Below are 23,074 nucleotides of genomic sequence, written 5' to 3' on the forward strand. Positions count from 1 at the left end.
CATTAAAATTAATGGTATATATTTGCGCATAAATCTTGATGTGCGCCGGTCGCCGATTTGTCTTCAGGATTTGCATAGATTAAGGTTTCACTTTTGCCAACATGGCAATGGCCGAGCACAGGCCCAGTGCGAGAGAGAGGGAGAGACACACACCCACACGAGTTGGCCAAAAAAATCATTTTAACCTGCTCAAAAATCCACAAAACGTGCAACACAAGACAAGACAACAACAACAACAGGGAGTAAAAGTAGTGTGGCAAGTTGATTGTTGCACGTCGCGTCGTCTGGGGTGTCTCTAGCTGCCTCTCTTTCCTTCTGTCGCTCCCTCTCTCTCCCTGTCTTAGTGTACGGCAGCAACAGTTTATTTGCAAACGCTCTCCACACATGACCCCAATAGGCAACCCCAACATAATATTGCTTTTCCCAAGCGAAATTGGGGTCAGCAAAGTAACCCAAGACGTCCTGCAATTAGAGCCGACGGAAATGCACTGCCATGAATCAAGCGGACACCAAACGCACAGCAAATACTTCTTGTTCGAGGAGTGCATATATTATCGACACTATTATTATTTACGTAGAACAGCGAAGTTTTCAGCTCTCAGGCCAATGATTTTTGCTAATTTCACAAAGATTTCACTTTTGAATTATTTTGTATTTCGTTTCCTGCATTATCAGGTTTGTTTGCTTTTCGTATACATGTAAGAAAAAGAAAGTGCAAATGAAGCGGCCATTCGAGCATCTTTCATCAGCGCACACAATTGAGCTGGGAACTTGACAGAATATTATTATATAAAACTCCATTCGCTACCTTGTTGTAACTTCTTCAAATATAAATTATTTCACAAAATTGAGAGCATCATTTCACAGGCTTAAATTGTGGAAAGCCTTCATTTGCAGCGAAAACCGCAATTGTTAGAAGGAATTTCGTTGATTAATAATCCCAAGAGCTGTCGCCGTTTGGCAGTTTGGCAGAGACTTGATTTTTACAGTTCGTTTTGTGCAGACATATTTGTAGCGGTTGGGACTAGCGCGAAGTATTCGTATTAAATAGTTTGTGCCAAGCGCGCACGACAATTATAACACCTGAAATCACAGGTAGCTGGCGTGGAACTGACTTTGGCGACCATGGCAGCAACACGGCAACAAGTGGGCGCTCTGTTCGAAACGGTTAAGAAATCTGGTTTGCTTGTGGTAAACCGGTTTTGTGGCTAGTTGTTTAGCTAGTGCTACAAGTAAAAGGATTATGTACAAATAAGTATGTACACACAAATATGTGTAGAGGCATGTGTGTGTGTGTGTGTGAGAAATAGCTGATAATAATAATAATTCTATTAGCGTTCTATGCTGTCCATAATATATATATATATATATATATATATTTTCTCGGCTAAGTTACGATAACAAAACAGTGCTGAGGTTACCTTTTCCATTCAGTACTTTTAGCCATTACTCTAAACATTAGCCCTATTCAAATGCCGTGGAGTGTTGACATATTTGTATTTATTCGATCGCGATCTGCAGGTGCAGCATATGGCAAGCCAATGAAACGCGAACTCTAAACGGTTAACAGCTCGTTAACAGTCGCCTGTTAAGTTAACATTCAATAAACAGCTCCAACTTGTTTCAGTTATGTTGTGTTAAAAACCTGTTTTTGGAACTCTTCTTCTTTGTTGTGGTTTTTACAGCTTCTCAATTGTTTTATTGGTTAGCGTGTTTTGTTGCTCTTGTTGTTGTTGCTGCTGCTATTTCTTTTCTTTTATTGCTTCGCAGTGCTGGCGAGCAAAGTTAAGCTAAGCACTGGGGCTCCTACTTTTTGCCGCATTAAATGAATGAAGTTGCAGAAAGGCAGGTTACTTGCATTATGCGTTGCTTAGCGAGTTGCAAGTTGCGAGTCCGTTTTCTGTTGTTTTTTCTCTTTTTTTTTTTTTGCTGCCAGTCTATTTAATACTTTGCCACATTTTTCTTCAAATGGCCAAGTATTTGGCTATTGCAGTTATGCTGCAACATTTGCATAAATCACAGTCACATGATTGTCATTAAACACCTGTATAGCTGTATGTATGTGCACATATATACAGGTATGCATATATTTAGGTATATATATACTGCAAATGGTATCAAATATTTGCACGTCTAGTCAAGCTTGACAACTAAATGTATGAAATGACAAAAAAATGTTTAACAAAATAACTACACACGCACACATATACATATTTGCATTTATATATTCATATACATGTACACATGCACATACATATACATATGCATATACATATATGTATGCATACATTTACATAATTCAGTCTTATAAGCGAGACAAAATTTATAGATTCAAATATTATAAGCTCAGCTTTCAACAAACTTAGAAATAAGAGTTCTTATGATTAGTTAGCGCCAACTGCTGAAGCCATTTATGTACTTAGTTACCTTTTATAAGCTTGCCTGTCTTCAGCCGACGATGAAGCCATGCTTATTTTTTAATGGCCTAACGAAGTTAAGGCAATAACCGGATCGGCCACGCCGATGAGCAGGTGTCGATGCTAATGCAACGCATTTTCTCTAAAATATGCCAAGCCATTAATGTGACGATTAAAACATTTGTCTAAATTACCTTATCGCAACATCGTTTGATTAGCATGAATGCACCTATGCTATACACTTCTCTGTGACACTTCAATTAACATTATGTTGCAGTCTTAATCGTTAAATGCATGTTAACATTATGTTAATCGTTAAGTTTCTCTCGGCATAAATCTATCTTAACTGAGTTGCAGCCGCTATTGAGGGCACTTAAGAACGGCTCGAATCGCCTAGCCTAGCCTAGCTAGTACATGCCTGTCGTTCTGTCCGAGTGAAGGGGCATTGGTAATCAGTGCTATTTAAATACAATTCTTAAATTCCATTTGGTTCTGTGTGGGAATGGTAGCAAACACAATCCAGACATATTTTTTTCTTATCATATGCAACAAGCAATTCGAAGCATTCGCAGACTTGTTTAGCACGCCTGCTGCTGCTGTGCAGCTGAATAATCCTTTACGATTCGATTTGAAAAGTCTCGCTCGCTCGCTCGCTCGCTCATATAATGACCGCAGAGCTGCAGCCTCAGCCATGGAGAGCAATCAGTGGGCAAAGATCAATTACATACAATGGGTCCGCATTGACGGTGACGTATGTTGCGCAAAGGCTATTAACTTTGCTTAATTGAATTAGATTTCGTGTAGGGATAAATGAAAGACACCCTACCACAGAATGTTACATTGCAGTCAATACTTGTCTTTCCATTACTCAAATGGTAAGAGTTCTTCAGACCTTTCCACTAGCCGCGCACACATGTGAGCATAGAGTATAGTCGGGTCGAACAGCCTCTTCTCGGTTGCTATTTAAGTTGGTTAGCCCAACACCCCGGTCTGCTGTTCGCGGCTGCAGGAGCCTATTACTTGTAGGAGTTTGCATGTTTTAAAACAATTTTAATTGCCTTTGCGTGTTTAGTGATGTTTTGATACGTTTACTTCCATTATGCGTATTTAGAACAGGCACCAGAAACCGAGCTGAAGCGCTCTCGTTTTACTTTATTAAATGGATACGTGGGATTACTCTAAATTCTTACCTACTTGATTATATCTTATAATTAACAAAATGTCGTTACCATTAAGTAATTATTTGAGCCTTATTCAAGATGAACTCATCTCTACTCAATATAATATTAATATGAGATTGTAATTGAATTCCGTCAGTCTAAAGAGAGTACGGCAATTTTAATAGTAATATTATAAATTTAATATATATTTAATTCTAGCTTCTAAAGTGGATGTTAGCGATTTCTTAGACATTTAAATATATTATGCTACAATATTTATATATTTTAATATATTTACATTTTAAATTAATATTTTATAAATACAGTCTCAATAATTAAATCGAAATAGTTTTATAATAAGAGATCCGCGCTATTTAAAGAAGTTCAACTTATATACGTTATTCACTAACGTAACGAGGCATGCGCTTGCTTATGTCAAAGTTGGTATTTTTTATCATACGTGATTGCTGAGTTATCGACCAACCACCACAACAAATAAAACAGCTGATTGCCAGATAGACACCATTTATGGTCTGTTCACGCTATTTAAAAAAAGTAACTGAAAAATCGTTAAAGAAAGAATTTAATTTATTTCCATTCATTTTATAGAAAAAAATCGAAGAGCGAAGACGTTACAAAATATGAAAAATCGAAAATATAATATATATTAAATCTGCAATGCCAAAAATCAAAGAGAATATCAATAGCAATTTGGCAATAAAGATTATTTCAACTTTAAAGTCCATCGCCAAACGTTGCCCAACAGAGATTAAAAGACCTTATACATTTAATTTCGACCCGAAATATTTTTATTATAAATTCTAATGGTTCTCGGTTGCAACTAATACAGGAACTGAAGATAACATTTGAAAGAATCCAAGAGTGCTTATAAAATTAAAATTAGAACTTGACTGATCTTTAAAGTAGTTTGAATGCATGGATAATTTGTGTAATTTTTGAGTGTGTACTTTTGGATGCCAAGTCTTGGAAGCGAAATTTGTGGCGGTTTTACTTCTTCAAAGCCTGAACAAAGTTGTCCATATCGTATTCCTCCTCATACTGATGCTCAGACCAAAGCTCCGGAAGGTTCTCAATGATGGTATTCATAGACATGCCACCGCTGCCACCAGCGGCTGCTTCCGCAGCTCCGCTGTTGCTGGCCTTGTTGTTGCCACCATTGAACAGATCAAAGATCTGTGAGGTGCCCATGGTCTGAAGAGAAGCATTGTCGGCACTCACCACCGTATTGGCGGTTAGTATCTTAAACTTTTGCAGGCTCATGATTTTTTCTTCCAGCGAGTTGCGTGTAATTAGGCGATACACGTTGACTACCTTTTTTTGTCCAATACGATGCGCACGATCCATAGCTTGTAGATCCTTCATGGGATTCCAGTCGTGCTCCACAAAGATGACCGTATCGGCGCCAGTCAAATTTAGACCCAAACCGCCTACCTAAAATTACAAAGCAAAACATTCGGTTTAAAATTTAAGTTTCGGAAAGAAACAAGATTTTAGAACTTACCAAAGTGGTCAGCAGCAGAACATCGATACTAGGATCACTGTTGAAATTGTTCACAATATCCTGACGTAAGGATGCTGGCACGCCACCGTCCAGTCGCAGATACGTAACGCTCGGTAAATGCTTTCGCAACAAATCGTGCTCTACAATATCCAGCATGGCCTTCAGTTGACAGAAAATTAGCGCCCGATGCTGGCTGACTGACTCCGTTTGGACGCCTATGCCACAGTCTAGAAGCAATTGCCTAGCAAGAACAAAAACAAATTATAATAAGAGATCAACGATATGGATATGTATAGCCACTTACTTTAGTGCTGGCAGCTTAGCTGAGTGCTCAATGTCATCCAGCGTGCTATTGTTAAGTGCCAACTGGGCAGCCACTTTCGTGAGGTCATCGCCAGATTGGCGCAACACCAGTTTAGGATGATTGCAGACGTTTTGCAAATAGCGTAGGGCCTGGAATATGTGTGTTTTAGGACCGAGATTCTCCGTATCGTCCAACTTATCCAAACAGTCTTTCAAATGCTTATTGCTAAAGTCTTCGTAAAGGCGCAGCTGCAAGGGACTCAGTTCGCACAGCAGATCCTGGGTGATTTTAGGCGGCAGGTCCGTAAGCACATCTTCTTTGACGCGGCGCAACAAGAATGGCAATACCTGGCGATGCAGCGCCTCCATGGCTAATACACCGGCCTCTTGCTCCTTGGGCGAGCTTTTGCCATCGCGTGAAGCCAAAATGGGGCGCGAGTAGCGTTGAATGAACTGTTTCTCAGTGCCCAGAAAACCAGGCATTAGAAAATCAAACAACGACCACAGCTCCAGCACATTGTTCTGTATAGGCGTGCCTGATAGGATTAGTCTATGATTGGCCTTCAGCTGCTTTATGGCTTTGGAGCTCTTAGTCTTTCCGTTTTTTATGATATGCCCTTCGTCCAGCACACAGTAGTTAAAGTGAATGCCACTGAAGTAGTCAATGTCCTTACGGATGGTATCGTACGAAGCAACTACCAGGTTGCAACTCGTGCCAATTTGACTCCGTAGCTTCTCGCGGCCAGTCGGAAATCCGAAATAATGCAATGGTCGCAAAACGGGGGACTGTGCCAGAAACTTTTCCACCTCGTATACCCAGTGGCCAGTGAGTGTTGGTGGGCAAATGACTAGGCTGGGAAGTGGTGCCAACTTGGCTTCTTGCCGTTGCACATGATCGCCGGCTAATATGCATATTGTCTGGAGTGTCTTGCCGAGGCCCATGTCATCGCAGAGTATGCCGTGAAGATTATACTTGTTTAGGAACCACAACCAATTAATGCCTGCCTGCTGATAGCCGCGCAGTTCCACACTGAGCGCCACCGGCACACGATAGTCTGGAATAGTCTTTGGTGCAAACAGATAATCGAGGAATTCACGATCTCGAGTCTTACGCTCTTTTAATGGTTCGCTTTTGATCTGTGCCGCAGACTTCGCGTTTTCACTTCCATCCAATGGCATTAGTTGAATTAGAGTGGCAAATGAGTGTGTAGCCAACAGACGCACTGATTCATCCGCATCGCTCATGGCACCCAGTAGCGGCACCACTAGCAGAACAATATATGGCACTACACGGATTTGCAGTCGATTAACTATTCGCTCAATGGCCTCCACAGCGCCCTGTCGCTCAATAGGCTGCTCAATTTTGAGCAGCAGCCCCAGCAGCTCCGTTACTACAAACTGCATGGTGCGGCACGGATCAATCTCTGCCAAGATGGCGATGCATCGAGCTGCCATGTGTCGCAGTACCTTCAGCGGATGCCGCACAATGAAACCCAGATGTGGTAGAAGCGCAAACAGCTGTTCATGCAGCGCTGCGTTCAAATGTGGCGCCGCCGTTTCGATAAGTTGCATTGAGCTGATCAGATCGTTGCATGTCGTTAGTTCGGGGAGCGTGCTGGCTAGCGTTTGTGTATCCGTGTTGGCCACGAATTGCTCCAGCTTGCTAAACATCAATAGCTGAAATATGGGCACCTTGTCTACAATGCGCTCGCCGAATGTGCTGCACAGCCTGGCTATGGCACAAGCGGCTCCCAATCGCTGAATTCTACATTGCCGCGCTTCTGCCTCTTTGGCCTGTTGGGTACTGAAATCATTACTAGCCGCAGCCGCCGCTGCTGCAGCCAATACTTCACTTGCCGGCGGTCTGCCCGGTCCCCTTGGCGTTGTTGTCAAAGGCGCAGCGCCAGTTCGTGTGCTTGCGCTGCTGTTACTGGGCGCACTGGTCGCAGCCTGTTGTTGCTTAAGCGTAAGTATTCCATAATAGTCGCAATTGTCATTTCCACTAACACTGGCAGTGGGGCGTGTCTCCAACAGCGTCTGCAATGGCGTACCCTAAACACCGAACATATATTAGTAAGGGTGTTTAAAGAGGGGCTTGTTTTCACTTACCAATTTTGGGGTATGCTCTGTATCGCTGCGCAGCAGGGTACACAGATTGGTCAGGATTTTGCTGTTGGGACTAGGATTTCTATCGCAAACTTGGTCCATGAGGTGCACCAAAAATTCAGCTGATAGTTGCTGCAAAGGGACACACTGCTCTCGCTTGATCGACTCCATCAATGGCTTGACAACAGGATTTAGTTTGTCTGGAAGACAATGCAGCGCACAGATGGCACTAGCCAATGCCGCCTGGGCGCTGACATGGTAGGCGCCTTGTTCACTGGTCGTTTGTTGATAAGAGGCCTGTAGGCTGCGTTTTCGGTCCAGGAGCATGTCGAGCACCTTTGGCTTAAGCGCATAGCTGCGGAGATTGTCACTGAGCGAGTTAGCCACCGCTTCGATCTGAACAAGAGTGAGAATCTTGGCATTATTGAAGTCGTTGATAGGTATCTTGTTTTGTTTCAGTGTAGCTATAAAGTCTTGTGCCTCCTGTAGCAGTCGTGTTAGCGAGGTGGCCACCTCGTCATAGTAAAAATACTCAGAAACACATTGATGAAGCTTTTCCTGTAGATTTGGTGGTCCAGGTCGAACCGGTTCATCCTCCAGCGCCCAGAAGGCAATTATTAAACCACACACAATGCGTTGCACTGCCGAGTGGGCGTTCAAATGGCCTAGTAGCACCTTGGTATAACAGTCTGTGGGACTCTCCACCTGCGGCGTATAAAGCACGCCTGGTGCAGGTTGCACTAGGTAGTGCGACAGAGCGCCCAGCGCTCGCGATGCTGTGATACGGGCGCGCATAAAGTTCGCTTCGCGAACTTCTATTGGCGTAGCCTCACTGCCGCCTAAATATAATTTCTGCATGGCATTTGTATGAGCCAATGCAACTCCACCCAAATCATCGCCCATTCGAGGAGTGCGACGGCGCGTGCTAGCCGCAGATACAGAGGCAGCATCCCCAACAGCTCTGATGAGCACGGCCGGATCGAAGGCCAGACGTGGCGGCTGCATGGCTAGGCATATCCAAGATGATACGTACGGGCAAGCTGCATGTAACAGCGCGCCCAAGTCCGCATGCTTAATGAGATTGGACCAGACCTGGTAAGCCAAGTTCTGTATATCTGCGTGCGCCTCAACTAAGATGCGCTGGTAGATGTGCCGCAGCCCCTGCTGAAGCAGCTGCCAGTTCCATTCCGCGACACCAAAGTTAACTTTCAAGTCTTTTTGCTTGCCATTTGTACTGTCGTCTTCCTTGCCTACCTCCAGTTTGACATCAGATGGTGGTTGCTTAAGCTCAGCCTCACCACTGCTCGTTAGAGTGAGCAGTGTCTTTAATGTCGACCGACGGACCGAGCTAGTGCTGTGCGACAGGAAGGGAAATAGGCGTGGAACCAAAGTACCTATAGGTTCCATTTCAATCCAGCTGGCTGCCTGGGGCAGACACAATACGGCTGCCAGCAGGCCCATGAAGCTATTACAGGCCGAAGTTAGCTCGTCTTGATCGAGCAACAACTCCCACAGCATTTTTACAATGGATGACACTTGTGAAGCATTCAGCAGCTTTGGCAGCCACATGGCCACTGGGATTAGCGTCGCTGCCGCCACCGCACCTACATCATCAACGGCATCAAATAGACCCGCTAGTATATCCGATATTGATTTTGGCAGGTAAATGGGCAGCAGTTCCTCGCGCACCACAAACACATACTTGAGGCCTAGCAGACCACCATGGCGCACTTCCCACTCGTTTTTATGGCGTATCAGTTGCAGTAGAATTTCCACAATGCAGTGAACCTTGGGCTCATCGATGGCCTTGACCAGGGTGCCTAGCACTTGTGCGCATGTTTCACGCACCGGAGCTACCACCTGGTCAGAGACAAAGTCCCCGAATCGATCAAGGCACAGCACACAAAGGAGTCGTATCGCTGCATCCTCCAGCCATCGACCGTGCGCCTCATGCATTTGTTCCGGACTCTGTTGCACGCACTTGCCGGCCCCCTTGCCATGCAGATTGATGAGCTGACGAAGCGCAGTGGCCGCTCCATGGCGCACCTCCCATTTGGCGTGAAAGAGATCAATAAAGAGTCGCGCGCAAAAGTTCTCCAGTGGCCACGAAACAGCATCGACCCACATGCCCGTCGCATCGGGTACAGCGGCTGCAAGCAGTAAATAATAATCAATTAAAAGTCATAATTAACGGAGCGCCTAATTAAGTTATCTTACAGCAATTCTATGCTTGGCTGCTGCCATCAAGGCAAACGGTATCTAATTTATTACAAATAAAAAATATAATTAAGTAAGCTAAAGGAATATTGTGAATTAACAAAAAACTAGTTGTGAAGTGCTTCAGATTTAATATGACATCATGCACCTCGATGTGCGACTGTATCTTGTATGTATACATCGATATGCCATACAATTGAGATCACGAAATCGCAGCATATTGCAAAACTGATCTGAAATCTACATACAAATGGGAACAAGTAGAGTAAAATGATATAAATAACAACGGAATTTCGCAAACAATTGGAAAGCAAAAATTACCAAAAATGAAAAAAAAAAAACAACTCAGTTTAAACTAATTATACAGCAATTAACTATAAGAACTGGACTGAAAGGCCTGAGAATAGTAATATATACAAATCATATCATGGCATCATCTTAGTTCACTTATATTGAAAAAAGGCGCGGCAAACTAACGTTTTTCATATTTACAATACTAAAAAGATAATTAGTAATTTCAAAATTGAAATTTGAACAATCACGAAATAAATATATTTTCACCACAAGTTAATTACTTGACATTGCTAAAAATACATTTTTACATCACTTGAGTTTCAAATTTAAGCACTGCCCACGTACCATTTAAGCTGTAGAAAATCTCGTGTCTGTCGTTTGCTTTCAGTTTTTTTTTCTCTGGCTCATCGCCTTTGATGGCACCGTTGCTGTTGTTGTTGCTGCAACTGCTGCCGCTGCTGCTGTTGCTACCGGCGCCAATGCCAGCTGTTGAATTGCGTCGACTGCAGGTGGGCGTGACTGTGGAGGCGGAATTGGCCGTGCTTTGACGCGCCTTGCGCTTGGCGCGATTCATTTCTCGGCAGCTGAGCCGCTGGCCTGAGGCACTGACAGCTCCTCCTCCGTTGGCTTGCTTGATGTTCAGTATGTGCTCCACAGGCAATTTCTCGGCATTTACATTGTAGCTGGTGCCAGAACGCGCCAATGCCACATCCTCATCGGTAATCATGTCAGTTAAATTGACGCCCAGCTTGGCGGCAGTTGTGAGTCCTAGTTTGTCGTTGAGCAGAGCGCGCTGACGAGTCAGGCGACCGGCTTCACTGTGATCTTCGGCGGCGCCACCGCTGGCAGGTTGCTCCTCCTGCACATCGAATTCATTACCCTCAGAGCCAATTAGACGGGCGCCTTTCTGTAAAATCTGCTGTAAATCGAACTCATGAAAGCTAAGTAGTCGCTCGCTACATGGCGTTGTTGTAGTCGACGAAGAAGCATTCGATTGACAGCTATCCTCTTCAGTGGCATCGCTGGCAGAGCGCTCCTTCTTCAAATTAATGGCTCCCAGTTGCAATTCTGGCTGCCATAACGGCACCTGCTTCAGTATCGCCTCTACTGACTGCGCAGCGGCAATGCGCGTCTCCCACGAAGTGCTGTGCAGATATCCCACTAGCCGGTTCAGCAGTGTGTGCAGTTCATGTGGATATAGCTTTTGCACCTCGCCAATTTCCTTGGCGGCCGCATGGCGAGTGGCAGCCGTGGAGCCTGACTCGAGTAATATGAAAAGACGATCGAGTCTGCAACCGGCAAAAGAACAATGGTTAATACGGTTTACTAGAAACTCTTTCCTTTACAAACATTACTTACCGGGATGTCATTCTTAAATTGAGATTTGTGATTCGTTGCGGTTGATTAAGCAATCAAATTCCGAACTGCTCTAATTACTATATGTAACTAATCTGCAAGAACAAAGACAATAACAAAAGTTAGTTTCTTAGCAACGAATGGGAAAGCTTTGTAAAGACTTAGGCTCACTAGGAATTTAGATAAATCCGCTCCTTTATCATATGAAACCATGAACAAGATACTAGTATCATTATGTATTTACATATTTTATTGACAATCCAATGAAAATGAATGTTGTATGGAAATATTTCTTGTTCTCCATATAGTTTGAACTCTTTCAGAAATGGTAGGGACTAGGCCAGTCCCTGGTACCACCATCATTGATATTCGCTCAGCAATCAACTATGCATGTTTACGACCCAAGATAAGGTAAAAATATATATATTTAATAGGTCTGCAAATAATGTTGCATGTTACCAGTGTATTTACATAAATACTGTTTTAGTCACGTATCTTTGTATCTAGGCGCCATAAAGCCATCAAATTTCAAACGATATCAATTTCATTTCTATATTCGTATGTACAAAGCACTTAGATGCTAAAGCTTACATTTATTGCATTTCGACAGATTAGGGCCCACACGAAATAACAATCAGCCATAAGTTGAATTAGCATATAGTTTAGAGGAAGTGGAGCCGAAAAACGAAGCAACTGATTATGGAAGTGGGTCAGTATGGAAGCCAGGCTATCCTTAGTGTTCAAATTTCGACCCGGCAACAAGGAATAAGAAACTAATCAGAAATCGCGAAGCTTGTGTGAGGCGTATGTATAAAAAATCGGTTTGTTTCTTTGAATTTATTTCTCTTTCTTTTTTGTATAAGGAAGCTAAACGCTATGGCAACCTTGAATATTAATCAAGTATTTATATAACTTTGTGTTTGTACGTTTCAGAGTGTATGTGTTTGCTGTTCGCTGTTCGCCGTGTGCTGTTTGTTGTGTTTCTTATTTTTATAGCAAGCGCGCTGAAATCGATTCACATTATTACGACTTTTTTGGCTGCATACAATTTATTTATTTACTTTGTATAGTTTTTTTAATTTCTGTACTTTTTGTTTTTGGGTCGAGCTTGCGAAACACGCAACAAGTAAATAAATAAACGAACGCCAACTAAAAATCAACTAGGGGAATGAAGCGGAATGAACATATGAATTATTTCAATAAAATAATAGATTTTATGGGTGGATCGAGGGACTGTTTAGCAAGCTGTAATCCGCAATGACATAACTGTGTCGCTTATCATTACAGTTGCATAAACAAATTGATATAGCACATCCATAGCCATAGCCATAGCCATGGACCATTACGTTGGGTAATTCTAATCTGTAAATAGGTTCGTTAAAGCGTCAATCATATCCAACGTGAGAAATCACTTGATATTGTGGGTAATGCATTTCATTTTACATGAATCAGTATGGCATGCGTCATATACGCGTATACGTAAAGATATACCTAAAATTTAATTCGAACATATAGTGCTTATCTTTCTCTTCTTTTATTGTTAAGGTCTAGGGCTTTTAGATAATATTTACCTTAACTCAATTTGTTTTTAAATATAATAACAATTTATCACACATTTATTTTCAGCATTATACTTTTACTGCAATATAAAAAATGACAATAAAAAACTAGCATTGTATGCGAATTACTCATTTGAAATGTGAAGGATGAGAGATATTCATTGGACGTCACCCGTGAGACGTGGTTACTCAAGGATTTTTTAAAATTCATCAAAACTACGTGAGAAAATCGTTGATTTCATAAATAATCAACCAAACCAAAAAACAATTATATTATGATATTATGCACACCAAATACAGTTGTACTTTGACATGAATGCGCATTATCGAAATTTTCAGGTGTCGCACTTTCTCAGAGCTTATCTATTGAATGTATGTACACGATAGATAAGAATTGATAACGCCCTAACGAAGAATGCTTAAATTGATTTCAATAATAATATATACATAAAATTTGCTGACAAATAAACAAACAAATAATCACAAATTAATGTAATTGATTGAAATAGTCAAATGGTTGACAATCAATAGAACTTTCATTTATATTTAAGCAATAAAATCGTTGATTACATACACAGATAATGGCTGCCGTTAAAGGTTTAATGAATGCATTCGTATGCCTCGGATTGTTTGATCATAAATTGACAGCAATAAATAAATTATGTATTTGTCAATAAATGCAAAGTCAACGGTCGCAGCGTATTCAGTTCATTGCAATTCTTATTAACAAAAAGAGAAAAAGACCTTTAATGCGTATATAAATTAGATTATCTATTATATACATGCATATGTGTATTATCTATATTTAAGTATAATGCCTTCTTTATGGCTAAAGCCAACAGTATCAACTATTAATTAGCGTTTGAAATTTTAATAATTAATAATTGGCCCTGATCAGCAATCGATTAATGAAATGAGTTTTGCACAATCGTTTAAAGCAGTTCTTTTTTCATTTCATAAACGTTTGGCATACGTATTTTATAAATTCATAAATAGCTAATTTTAAAGCTTGTAGATAAGCCGTGGAAGAAATTAAAATATACAATATCAATAACGTGCAAATAATGATTAGAAACACACAGAGAGATAGCAAATGATAGTGAGACAGACGAGGGTGAGAGAGAAAGCGAGAGGGACAAATCAAGAGATAGGTACAAAAAGGTAAAGAGATGAAGGCTGAAAGACTGCTACTGTATTTATGTTCATTCATTCATAAATACGTGTTTACACATGTACGCTTATATACCTACGTATAACCTTATACGACCGCTTCCTGTCTGAGCTTTATTAACTGTACAGCTATAAGTTGCAAGAATCGTGTGGAACAGTTAAAGTTTTATCCAATCATTTAGGCCACGTGGATTTTCAATAAGCGTCTGTTCATAAGCCTCATAACATATGAGTCAGCTGGCTCAAATGTAAATGATTTATAAATAACTACCGATAAAATAAAACTGGCGACAAAAATCTAACTTCGCAAATTTATTACGAGTCTTAAAACAATAAATGCCAATAGCACCAGATATATAATTAGACAAGAAATTATATTTTGTTAGGAAAAAACTCTTATTTGCTTCAAGGTCAATTGTATGGAAAAATCACCGAGTCACAAAACCTTCTGATAAGTAATAATAATAATAAGTTGTTAAATGTTGCAAAATTTCCGAAGACCTGCAAAATGGCTAAGAATACTTATAAATACATAAGTAATACTTATAAATACATAGATATAAACAAGTTACCAAAAAGTCGTGTAGTCGACTATATGTTTAGGAATTTTGCACAAATGGAAATACAAGTGTGTTTGAATATTAAACAAGTTAATATTAGCATACAAACAACGACAGCAACATTCTGCAAATATTAAAACAGCTGTCGTTGAATATTTTATAGCGAATTACACAAAAATCGAAGACGAAATTATAAAATATTATACCTGAGACGATCTGAACGTATATGTAACCGTTCATATGGCTGACAAATTTAAAATTGTACAAACGTAGCCATTGTTTTTTATTAAATATAATGTATCAATCCGTGTTTATAATAAAAGTTAGTTATTTTTGAGCAGAATTACTTTTGCCTAATCCTTTGGTTCAAGAAATTAATGTTATTAAATTTCTATGTTCCCATCAATTTTGTTGTATATATATTCGTTTACATATTTTTTTAAGTTAAGCTTTTTAAATATATTTATGTACAATATAATCGATTACGGAATATTGATATGTACATACATATCGAAAACAATATAATCAACAACTTTATGCATCCAAGTGTGAACTCAGCCTACATCAATTTTAAAAGGCAGCCAAAGCTACGAATTTATTTTAAATATTCATGTCAAATAACTAGAAATTAAGTGGCAAAACATAGTTGGACCCACACATACATACGTACGTCTATACAACTAGTTCAAGTGCCCTACCCCACTAAGACCCATAGAAATAAATTCATGCATACATGCATACATGAATACATGCATATATTTGGACATAAGTACACACGTATGAAAGCAAAGAGGGAAAAACTGAGGAGCGCGGACTGCTTTAGGCGGCAATGTCGATTACGGTAGCAGACCATAAATAAATATAAATGCCGCTTGCTATTGCTGCTGCTGGGTCGCACCGTCAACGTGGACAACGCATGTTGACTGAGAGTACGTCCGCCGCGCTGCTGCGTCAGCGACAACGACAAACGAAGGCACTTTAACGTTAGGCAAAAGCAAATGCACGTAGCCAACATGTACGCGCCGATTTTTCAATTGGTGCGCATACGCCGCCCAAAAAGTAAGTGTATGAATGGTGGGAGGCAGCAGTTGCAAAAAGTGCCAGACACTAATAGCGAAAAGCCGAAAAACAATTCAAAATGCCAAAACACAAAAACCAAAAGTTTAAGAAATTTTTGTAGCTAAAATTATAATCGCGGGGACATTTTAAATGCTGCCAAGAATATAAAGCTAAGAAAAAAAACTACACTGCCCTATAGACAAAAAAGGAAAGTAATTAAAAAAGGATTTTTAACTTAGCTATTTCTTCAATATAACCTCACATACATGACATTAAAAAATGAATAGATGTAGATATTTCTCGACGTTTGAAATATATGCAAACATATACAAACATACGAATGTATATGAGCCCACATGTTATGTACTTATAAAATTTCATAAATGGAGCTTATCACAGCAGAACATGCCCTCATTGCCCCTCTTTCCGCGCGCTGACACAGCAAGAAAAGTAACAGAGGCAGTACATACATACACACACACACACTGACACTCAGACTCACGCATACACTAAAAATTGCAACGGAAGACTCACAGCGTCAAGGAGAGCAGCGCAGTCGTCGCAACGATAAGTATACGAGGGCTGCGTCTCTAATGTAATTAGTTAATACGTTTATAATTTATATACATAAACACGCACACACTAGCACTATTTATGTATACTATCTTGTTCATATTTATTAACACATTACACGGCACTTACCTTTGGCAAATGTTACGATTCGGCTGGTGCTGTCGCGGCGTGCTGAGCTAGCAACTCTGCAGCATACCTATGGCGGCGTCGGAGTCGGAGTAAGCGTCGGCGTCGACGTCTGCTGCTGCTGCGGCAGCAATGCGACTGCTTGCTGTCACTTCAGCTCATGCGCGCTGTATTTAGCTTATGCATTTTTGTTCACTTTTCACCACCAGTCAATGATTTTGTTGAAAAAAATAGCCTATTCTAGTTTTTGTTTATAATTTCAAATTGTAAAGTTCATTTTTGCTTGCGCAGTATATGTGTGTTACGTTCTCCTTGCTCGCTGCTCTGCTACGCGTTCACTTTTTTTTTGCAAGCGTCACAAAACTGTTCTTATTCACTCGCACGAGTAGTATTCGTTTCATTGATTTTAAACGCACACATACAACCCCGGCGTAGGCGTGGAGACCGCAACGGATTCGATTGTGTCGCAACCGTCGTTTGGCCGAAACAGTCAGTGTTTTAATTTAACATTTGGTTTGACACAACTACAAATACACTTACTTCGTTGGATATTCTCAAATTTTCGGATATTAATATTACCAGGGAAAGCCATGTTCGCGGTGTTCAAGTCACATTTATACTGTGCGGTGCTCGAATGGCGCATGAAATAAAATACAAACAGAGTTGCCACTGATCAGTTCATAGTCTCTATTAGTTCGTAATAGAATCAAAAAATTATTCACAAATGTATCATATACATCGCATAATTACTGATACATTATAAAGTATTTAATAAAGTAGTTAAAATGATATGACCTATATTTTTTACACGAGAATTAGTGAGCGTATGTATTTAGGTTAAGTGGTAACACTACTCGGATATAGAGATGGAATTTTTTATTTGAGTTAGTAAATAAGAACTAGAATTATGAGCTGATAATATTAGAACTATTAAAAGAATGTTTCAATTAAATTTGGTAGAATTCACTATCAACACATAATAATTTATTTTAATATTCTGGTAAACCATTTCCAAACGAAAAAAAATTAATAAATCAGCAAATAGCTTGTGAACTAAGTCATATCTTATTTGTACTCAGAGAACGAGTGTAATTGGTATCGAGTAACTTATTATATCGATAAACATGCACTTCAATACTTAAGTGGTATCGATACTCCGCCACCCTAATTGTGTGCGTCTATTTCTGCTGCAGCGTTTTCAATATTCGTTTTTTACTGTGAATCTGTGCATAATATCAAATAAAAGTATAAAAAAGTCTTGCACAATGAACACTCTCGGTCCTAAAAAGGACGGAAGTCCCAACATTGACTTTTTCCAATCGCCTGAGACGCTGCAAGGTTTTGAGTCTATACGACTATGGCTACAAAAGAATTGTAAAAAGGTGAGTACAACGCCACCGCCGCCACCGTAAGCGAAAACAAAAATGGCGCTTCAACCAAATTGAAAACATACGATAACTTACGTGCATCTTTCTTGCAGTATTTGGCGCATAGCTCAGAACCAATAACGAAGGAATCACTCGCACAGCTTTTAATACTATTTTTGCAATATGTGGAAGCTAAATTGGGGAAAAACTCGGCAGAACCGCCGGCGACGAGAATCCCGGTAAGTGTATTGGGGGAACAGGGTGTTTTGGGTGTGCAAAATGTTTTGTATGTACACGCGCGATAGAGATGAGCACACGTAATATTTTTGAGACAGGCACGATTGTTTATATATTCACGTACTAAAGTGTTATGTATATATATATATATATATCAATGAATTATCTTTTTAAAGTCGTGTATAATTAATTATTAACTCTTTTTTTTTTTGTAAAATTATAAATTATGAATATCTGTCCACAAATAAATAACGTTGTTTTTTATTTTTGGTAGATGCGCTGTTTTTTGGATTTCAAAAATGGAGGAGGTCTTTGTATAATTTTCTCTACCATGTTTCGTTTTCGTGCCGAGCAACGTGGCAAGAAATTTGATTTTTCTATTGGCAAGAATCCAACCCGCAAAGACCCCAACATACAATTACTGATCGAGATCGAGCAAGCTCTAGTGGAGGCAGATCTCTATCGCATACCTTACATTTATATCAGACCAGAGATTGAGAAGAGTTTTGAGACACGACTACGTGAGATTCTCGACAATCGACGGGTAGAAATCGTCACTGACGAGGAGGATGCCACACACATCGTCTATCCCGTGGTGGATCCACATCCTGATGAATATGCTCGACCTATTTTTAAGCGTGGCAATCATGTCATGCTTCACTGGTACTACTTCCCTGAGTCATATGACTCTTGGACGCTGAACAGCTTCGATTTGCCCGATAATATACCCGAGAATCCGGAATCGCCTGCAGAACGTTGGCGAGTGGCTGCCTCGTGGATTTTGGATCTGGAGCAGTACAACGAGTGGATGGCAGAGGAAGATTACGAGGTTGATGAATTGGGCAAAAAAAAGACGCACAAACAGCGTATGTCCATCGACGACATAATGTCCTTTGGCGATGATAAAAAGAAGCCCACCACAAGCAGTGGAACTGGTAAACAAAAACGACGTCGCTCGCCGTCGCCCACCACCTCCACATCCACATCGAAGCCGGGCAAGCGAAAGCGCTCCCCAGCTGTCATACATAAGAAATCACGAAATGACGAGGATGATGAGGATCTTACTCGGGACCTCGATGATCCACCGGCGGAGCCTAATATCCAGGAAGTGCATAAGGCAACGCATTCGGCGCTGCAATCGACAGCCAGTCCAGCACCCGGTAGCAAATCACGTGGTGACAACGATATGATGCCCATTAAAGGTAAATTATCTACACGACTCAATTGTGGCTTTGTAGTTATTTATATCTTTGGTAATCAGGTGGCACCATGACTGATTTAGATGATGAAATGACCGGCGGTAGTGCTGCGCAAGCGATGTCCGCTGGCGATGGCGACAATTCACAGACGGGCAAAACGAGCGACAACAGCAATACCCAGGAATTTTCATCGTCTGCCAAGGAAGACATGGAAGACAATGTGACCGAGCAGACGCATCACATAATTGTGCCCTCATATTCCGCCTGGTTTGACTACAACTCGATTCATGTCATTGAGAAACGCGCCATGCCCGAGTTCTTCAACAGCAAGAACAAATCCAAGACGCCAGAGATTTACATGGCTTATCGCAATTTCATGATTGACACCTATAGGTGAGTTCCTTTTCTATGATTTATGTTATCCGTATATGTCCATGTAAAATGCATAATTATGCATGCATTACGGTGTCTTTCACATGCTTTTAGATAGATGACAACAAATGTAAACTTTAAAAAACCGATTTCACATCTAATCTCATTGATTTGTATTTCTTTATAGGTTGAATCCTACTGAATACTTAACGAGTACAGCTTGTCGACGTAATTTGGCAGGCGATGTGTGCGCCATAATGCGCGTGCATGCATTTTTGGAGCAGTGGGGTCTGATTAACTATCAGATTGACGCTGATCTGCGTCCTACGCCAATGGGCCCGCCTCCCACCTCGCACTTTCACATACTGTCGGATACGCCATCAGGTTTGCAGGCGATCAATCCCCAAAAAACACAGCAACCATCGGCGGCCAAGACACTACTTGATCTTGATAAGAAACCGATGGGCAAGGAAGGTGGCGTGGATTGCGATAAAGGCAGTGGCGGCGCCCTGGGCATTAAGACGGAAACACTGGAGAATGGTGCAGCCAGCGGTTTAGCTTCTGGGGTTAGTCAGTTTGGTCTGAAGTTGGATCAATATGCCAAAAAACCGGCCGCCATGAAAAATCGTACGGCGGCGAACATGTCGCGAGAGTGGACCGATCAAGAGACGTTGCTTCTGCTCGAGGGTCTCGAGATGCACAAGGACGATTGGAATAAGGTGTGCGAGCATGTGGGTACCCGCACACAAGACGAATGCATTTTACATTTCCTGCGTCTGCCCATCGAGGATCCGTACCTTGAAGATGACGGCGGCTTTCTGGGACCGCTTGGCTGTCAGCCAATTCCATTTAGCAAGTCAGGCAATCCAATTATGTCGACAGTAGCATTTTTGGCATCCGTGGTAGATCCACGTGTTGCTGCTGCCGCTGCGAAGGCTGCCATGGAGGAATTCGCCGCCATAAAGGTAAGTCGCAAAATAGAAGGGCTCCAGAGTTACATTATTAATGGAAATTTTCCTTCGTCAGGATGAGGTGCCTGCTACTATAATGGACAACCATATGAAGAACGTGGAAAAGGCCTCTGCAGGTGGCAAATTCAATCCCAACTTTGGTCTGGCGAACAGCGGCATTGCTGGCACAGGCAACGACAAGGACGACGACGAATCAAAGGAGGGAAACAACAGCAGCTCCACGGCAGGCGGCAACGATGAGGAAATAAAGGATATTAACAAAAAAGACGGTAAGCAACGCATGCCCAAGCTTTGATTATTTGATTACTGATAACTTTTTAAATGAAGCGATATATAGGTTTCAGTTTTGTATTTTACAATTTCTATATAAGAATTGTTCGGTCTACTAATCCCTGTTTTAACAACATTAGGAAATCGAATTAGTTTTTTCAATTTACTAAGCGTTATTATTAGCTATTTTACTTGTTTAAGTAATATGAATTAGCAGTTACATTTATTTGCAAATGTATGAAAATTTTCGGTATTCCGACATAAGTTTCTGTTGATCTTTCAAAATCTTTTAAGTTATCATTAATATTTCTTTTATTTACAAAATTTACATAAATGATGAAAAATTGGCCGATTTTGTATTGCGTTATTGCGTTTGTTCACATACAAGCTACAGACGATGCCAAGTCCAAAGACAAAACGAAATCGGATAAGCTCAACACAAACACAGACTCAAGTTCCACATCAACAACATCAACAACAACAACAACTACAACTACAACAACAGCTACAGCAACAAGCAACACGACCACCACCAATAACACAGATAAAAAGTCTAAAGATTCGTCACCGTCATTGGACGCAGCCGACAAAGCCAATAAAACCGACAAAACGAGCAACGCCTCAAGCAAAACGGCTTCCAACTCCTCACCCACAGAGACTGGCACGAACAACGATATTGAGATCAAAACCGAAGACAACAGTGGAGACGGTGAGACCAAGGATGGCAGTAACGATACAAATAGCGGTGGTCCTTCATCTAAGGATGGAGCCTTCAGCGAGAACAATATGCAAACGGCAGCTGCCGCAGCATTGGCATCGGCAGCTGTCAAAGCAAAGCATTTGGCAGCGCTGGAAGAACGCAAGATCAAGTCTCTAGTAGCGTTGCTGGTGGAGACACAAATGAAGAAGCTGGAAATCAAATTGAGGCATTTCGAGGAGCTGGAGGCCACTATGGAGCGTGAGCGTGAAGGACTCGAATACCAGCGACAGCAGCTCATTACTGAGCGCCAGCAATTTCATCTGGAGCAGCTGAAGGCAGCCGAGTTTCGAGCGCGGCAACAGGCGCATCACCGTCTGCAGCAGGAGCTGCAACAACAGGGACAGGTGGGTGCCGCAGTAGGTGCCATGGTAATGCCACCGCAGCAGCAGCAGCAACAACAACAGCAACTACCGCCGCCACATCATCCCCAACAACAGCAGGCACAGCAGCAACATCCACTCCAACCACCGGCGCCCCAGCAGCTGGGAGCGCCTTCGGTGCAGCACCAACCGTTGCCGACGCACATACCTGTAGCAGCACCAAATGGTGCACCATTCACAGCACCGCCAGTTGTGGCACCTGCGGCAGCACCGCCACCAACACCATCAGGCGAGCTGCCTGCACCTGTGGCTCAATCTCAGGCGCCCACACCAATGGGTAAGTGCAAGATAATATTAGATTGAATGCACAAAATAGCATTTTAATCAACATTGTTTAAATTAAAATGAATGAAAATAAACATGAACTCTTTTTTTAGATACTACACCGCCAGCTAATGCTCCACCTGTTGCCGAGGTCGCCAGCGTGGCAACAGTTGCGCCTAGTTCTGCGCCTGCTCCAAGCATTCCTGCGGCAAGCGTTCCTGCTGCTAATCCTCCTCCTCCTTCATCTTAAAGCTACGTGTAGGCATGAGAAAACTTTAGTTATAAGTTGCACGCTCTCAGTATGTATTGTATACTCTACTCCTCCCCCATAACCCAACCGTCTACTCCTGCTTGCAATTCCTTTATTAGTATATTTTAAAGACCCGTCGTGGCGCCTGTACATTTGATTTGACTAGGCGCCTTTTCAATATTTACACAACTTTGAACCGAGTTTCAAATCCAAAATTGCATCAAAATAAAGTCTATTCATATGTACGAAATCGTTCAATATTTTATTTAAATGTATTTTTACTTAATGATCCTGAATGTTTCTCATTGCAAGTTGATTTGTAGACACAGTCAACTGAGAACACATTTTCAAAATATCCGGTTACAAAAACAATTCCCACAGCTGTATAGGTGCGGATGCTAGGCCAAGAGACGAAGATGTCGTTCAGGCAGGCGCTGCTTGAAGAGGCTAATTCCTTACTGCTGCAGAGATATCGAGGTGCACGCGAGGCGTGGCGTTTACTTCAGCAGCCAGAGTTAACTGCAGCGTCTCCAAATGAAATGAAGATCAATGCCTCTGTGACTCTCGAAGTATGGCCTTATT

General features: G+C 41.4%; 2 protein-coding genes across 3 annotated transcripts; one reads left to right on the forward strand and one right to left on the reverse strand.

The window, feature by feature from the left end:
• Nucleotides 1–4,377: 4,377 nt before the first annotated feature.
• Nucleotides 4,378–17,213, reverse strand: LOC111601525 (TATA-binding protein-associated factor 172). The gene is made up of 7 exons (XM_023318144.2): nt 16,426–17,213; nt 11,379–11,470; nt 10,365–11,308; nt 7,512–9,658; nt 5,404–7,454; nt 5,100–5,340; nt 4,378–5,029 (listed from the first exon to the last, which is right to left on the reverse strand). The coding sequence occupies exons 2-7, from the start codon at nt 11,387–11,389 to the stop codon at nt 4,586–4,588; spliced, it is 5,838 nt and encodes a 1,945-aa protein (XP_023173912.2). The 5' UTR covers nt 11,390–11,470; nt 16,426–17,213; the 3' UTR covers nt 4,378–4,585.
• Nucleotides 17,214–17,574: 361 nt separating this feature from the next.
• LOC111601428 (SWI/SNF complex subunit SMARCC1) lies at nt 17,575–22,754 on the forward strand. Of its 2 annotated transcripts, none has more exons than XM_030222932.1 (8): nt 17,575–17,804; nt 17,903–18,028; nt 18,301–19,228; nt 19,288–19,618; nt 19,785–20,562; nt 20,624–20,837; nt 21,227–22,255; nt 22,356–22,754. In XM_030222932.1, the coding sequence occupies exons 1-8, from the start codon at nt 17,688–17,690 to the stop codon at nt 22,490–22,492; spliced, it is 3,660 nt and encodes a 1,219-aa protein (XP_030078792.1). In that variant the 5' UTR covers nt 17,575–17,687; the 3' UTR covers nt 22,493–22,754. The 2 variants fall into 2 exon arrangements, with proteins under 2 accessions (XP_030078792.1, XP_023173772.2); XM_023318004.2 differs by having other exon boundaries at nt 21,233–22,255.
• The last annotated feature ends 320 nt before the right edge of the window (nt 22,755–23,074 follow it).

The sequence above is a fragment of the Drosophila hydei genome, unplaced genomic scaffold (genome assembly GCF_003285905.1).
Source record: "Drosophila hydei strain 15085-1641.00,03,60 unplaced genomic scaffold, DhydRS2 tig00000063-arrow-pilon, whole genome shotgun sequence".
Classification (NCBI taxonomy): Eukaryota; Metazoa; Arthropoda; class Insecta; order Diptera; family Drosophilidae; genus Drosophila; species Drosophila hydei.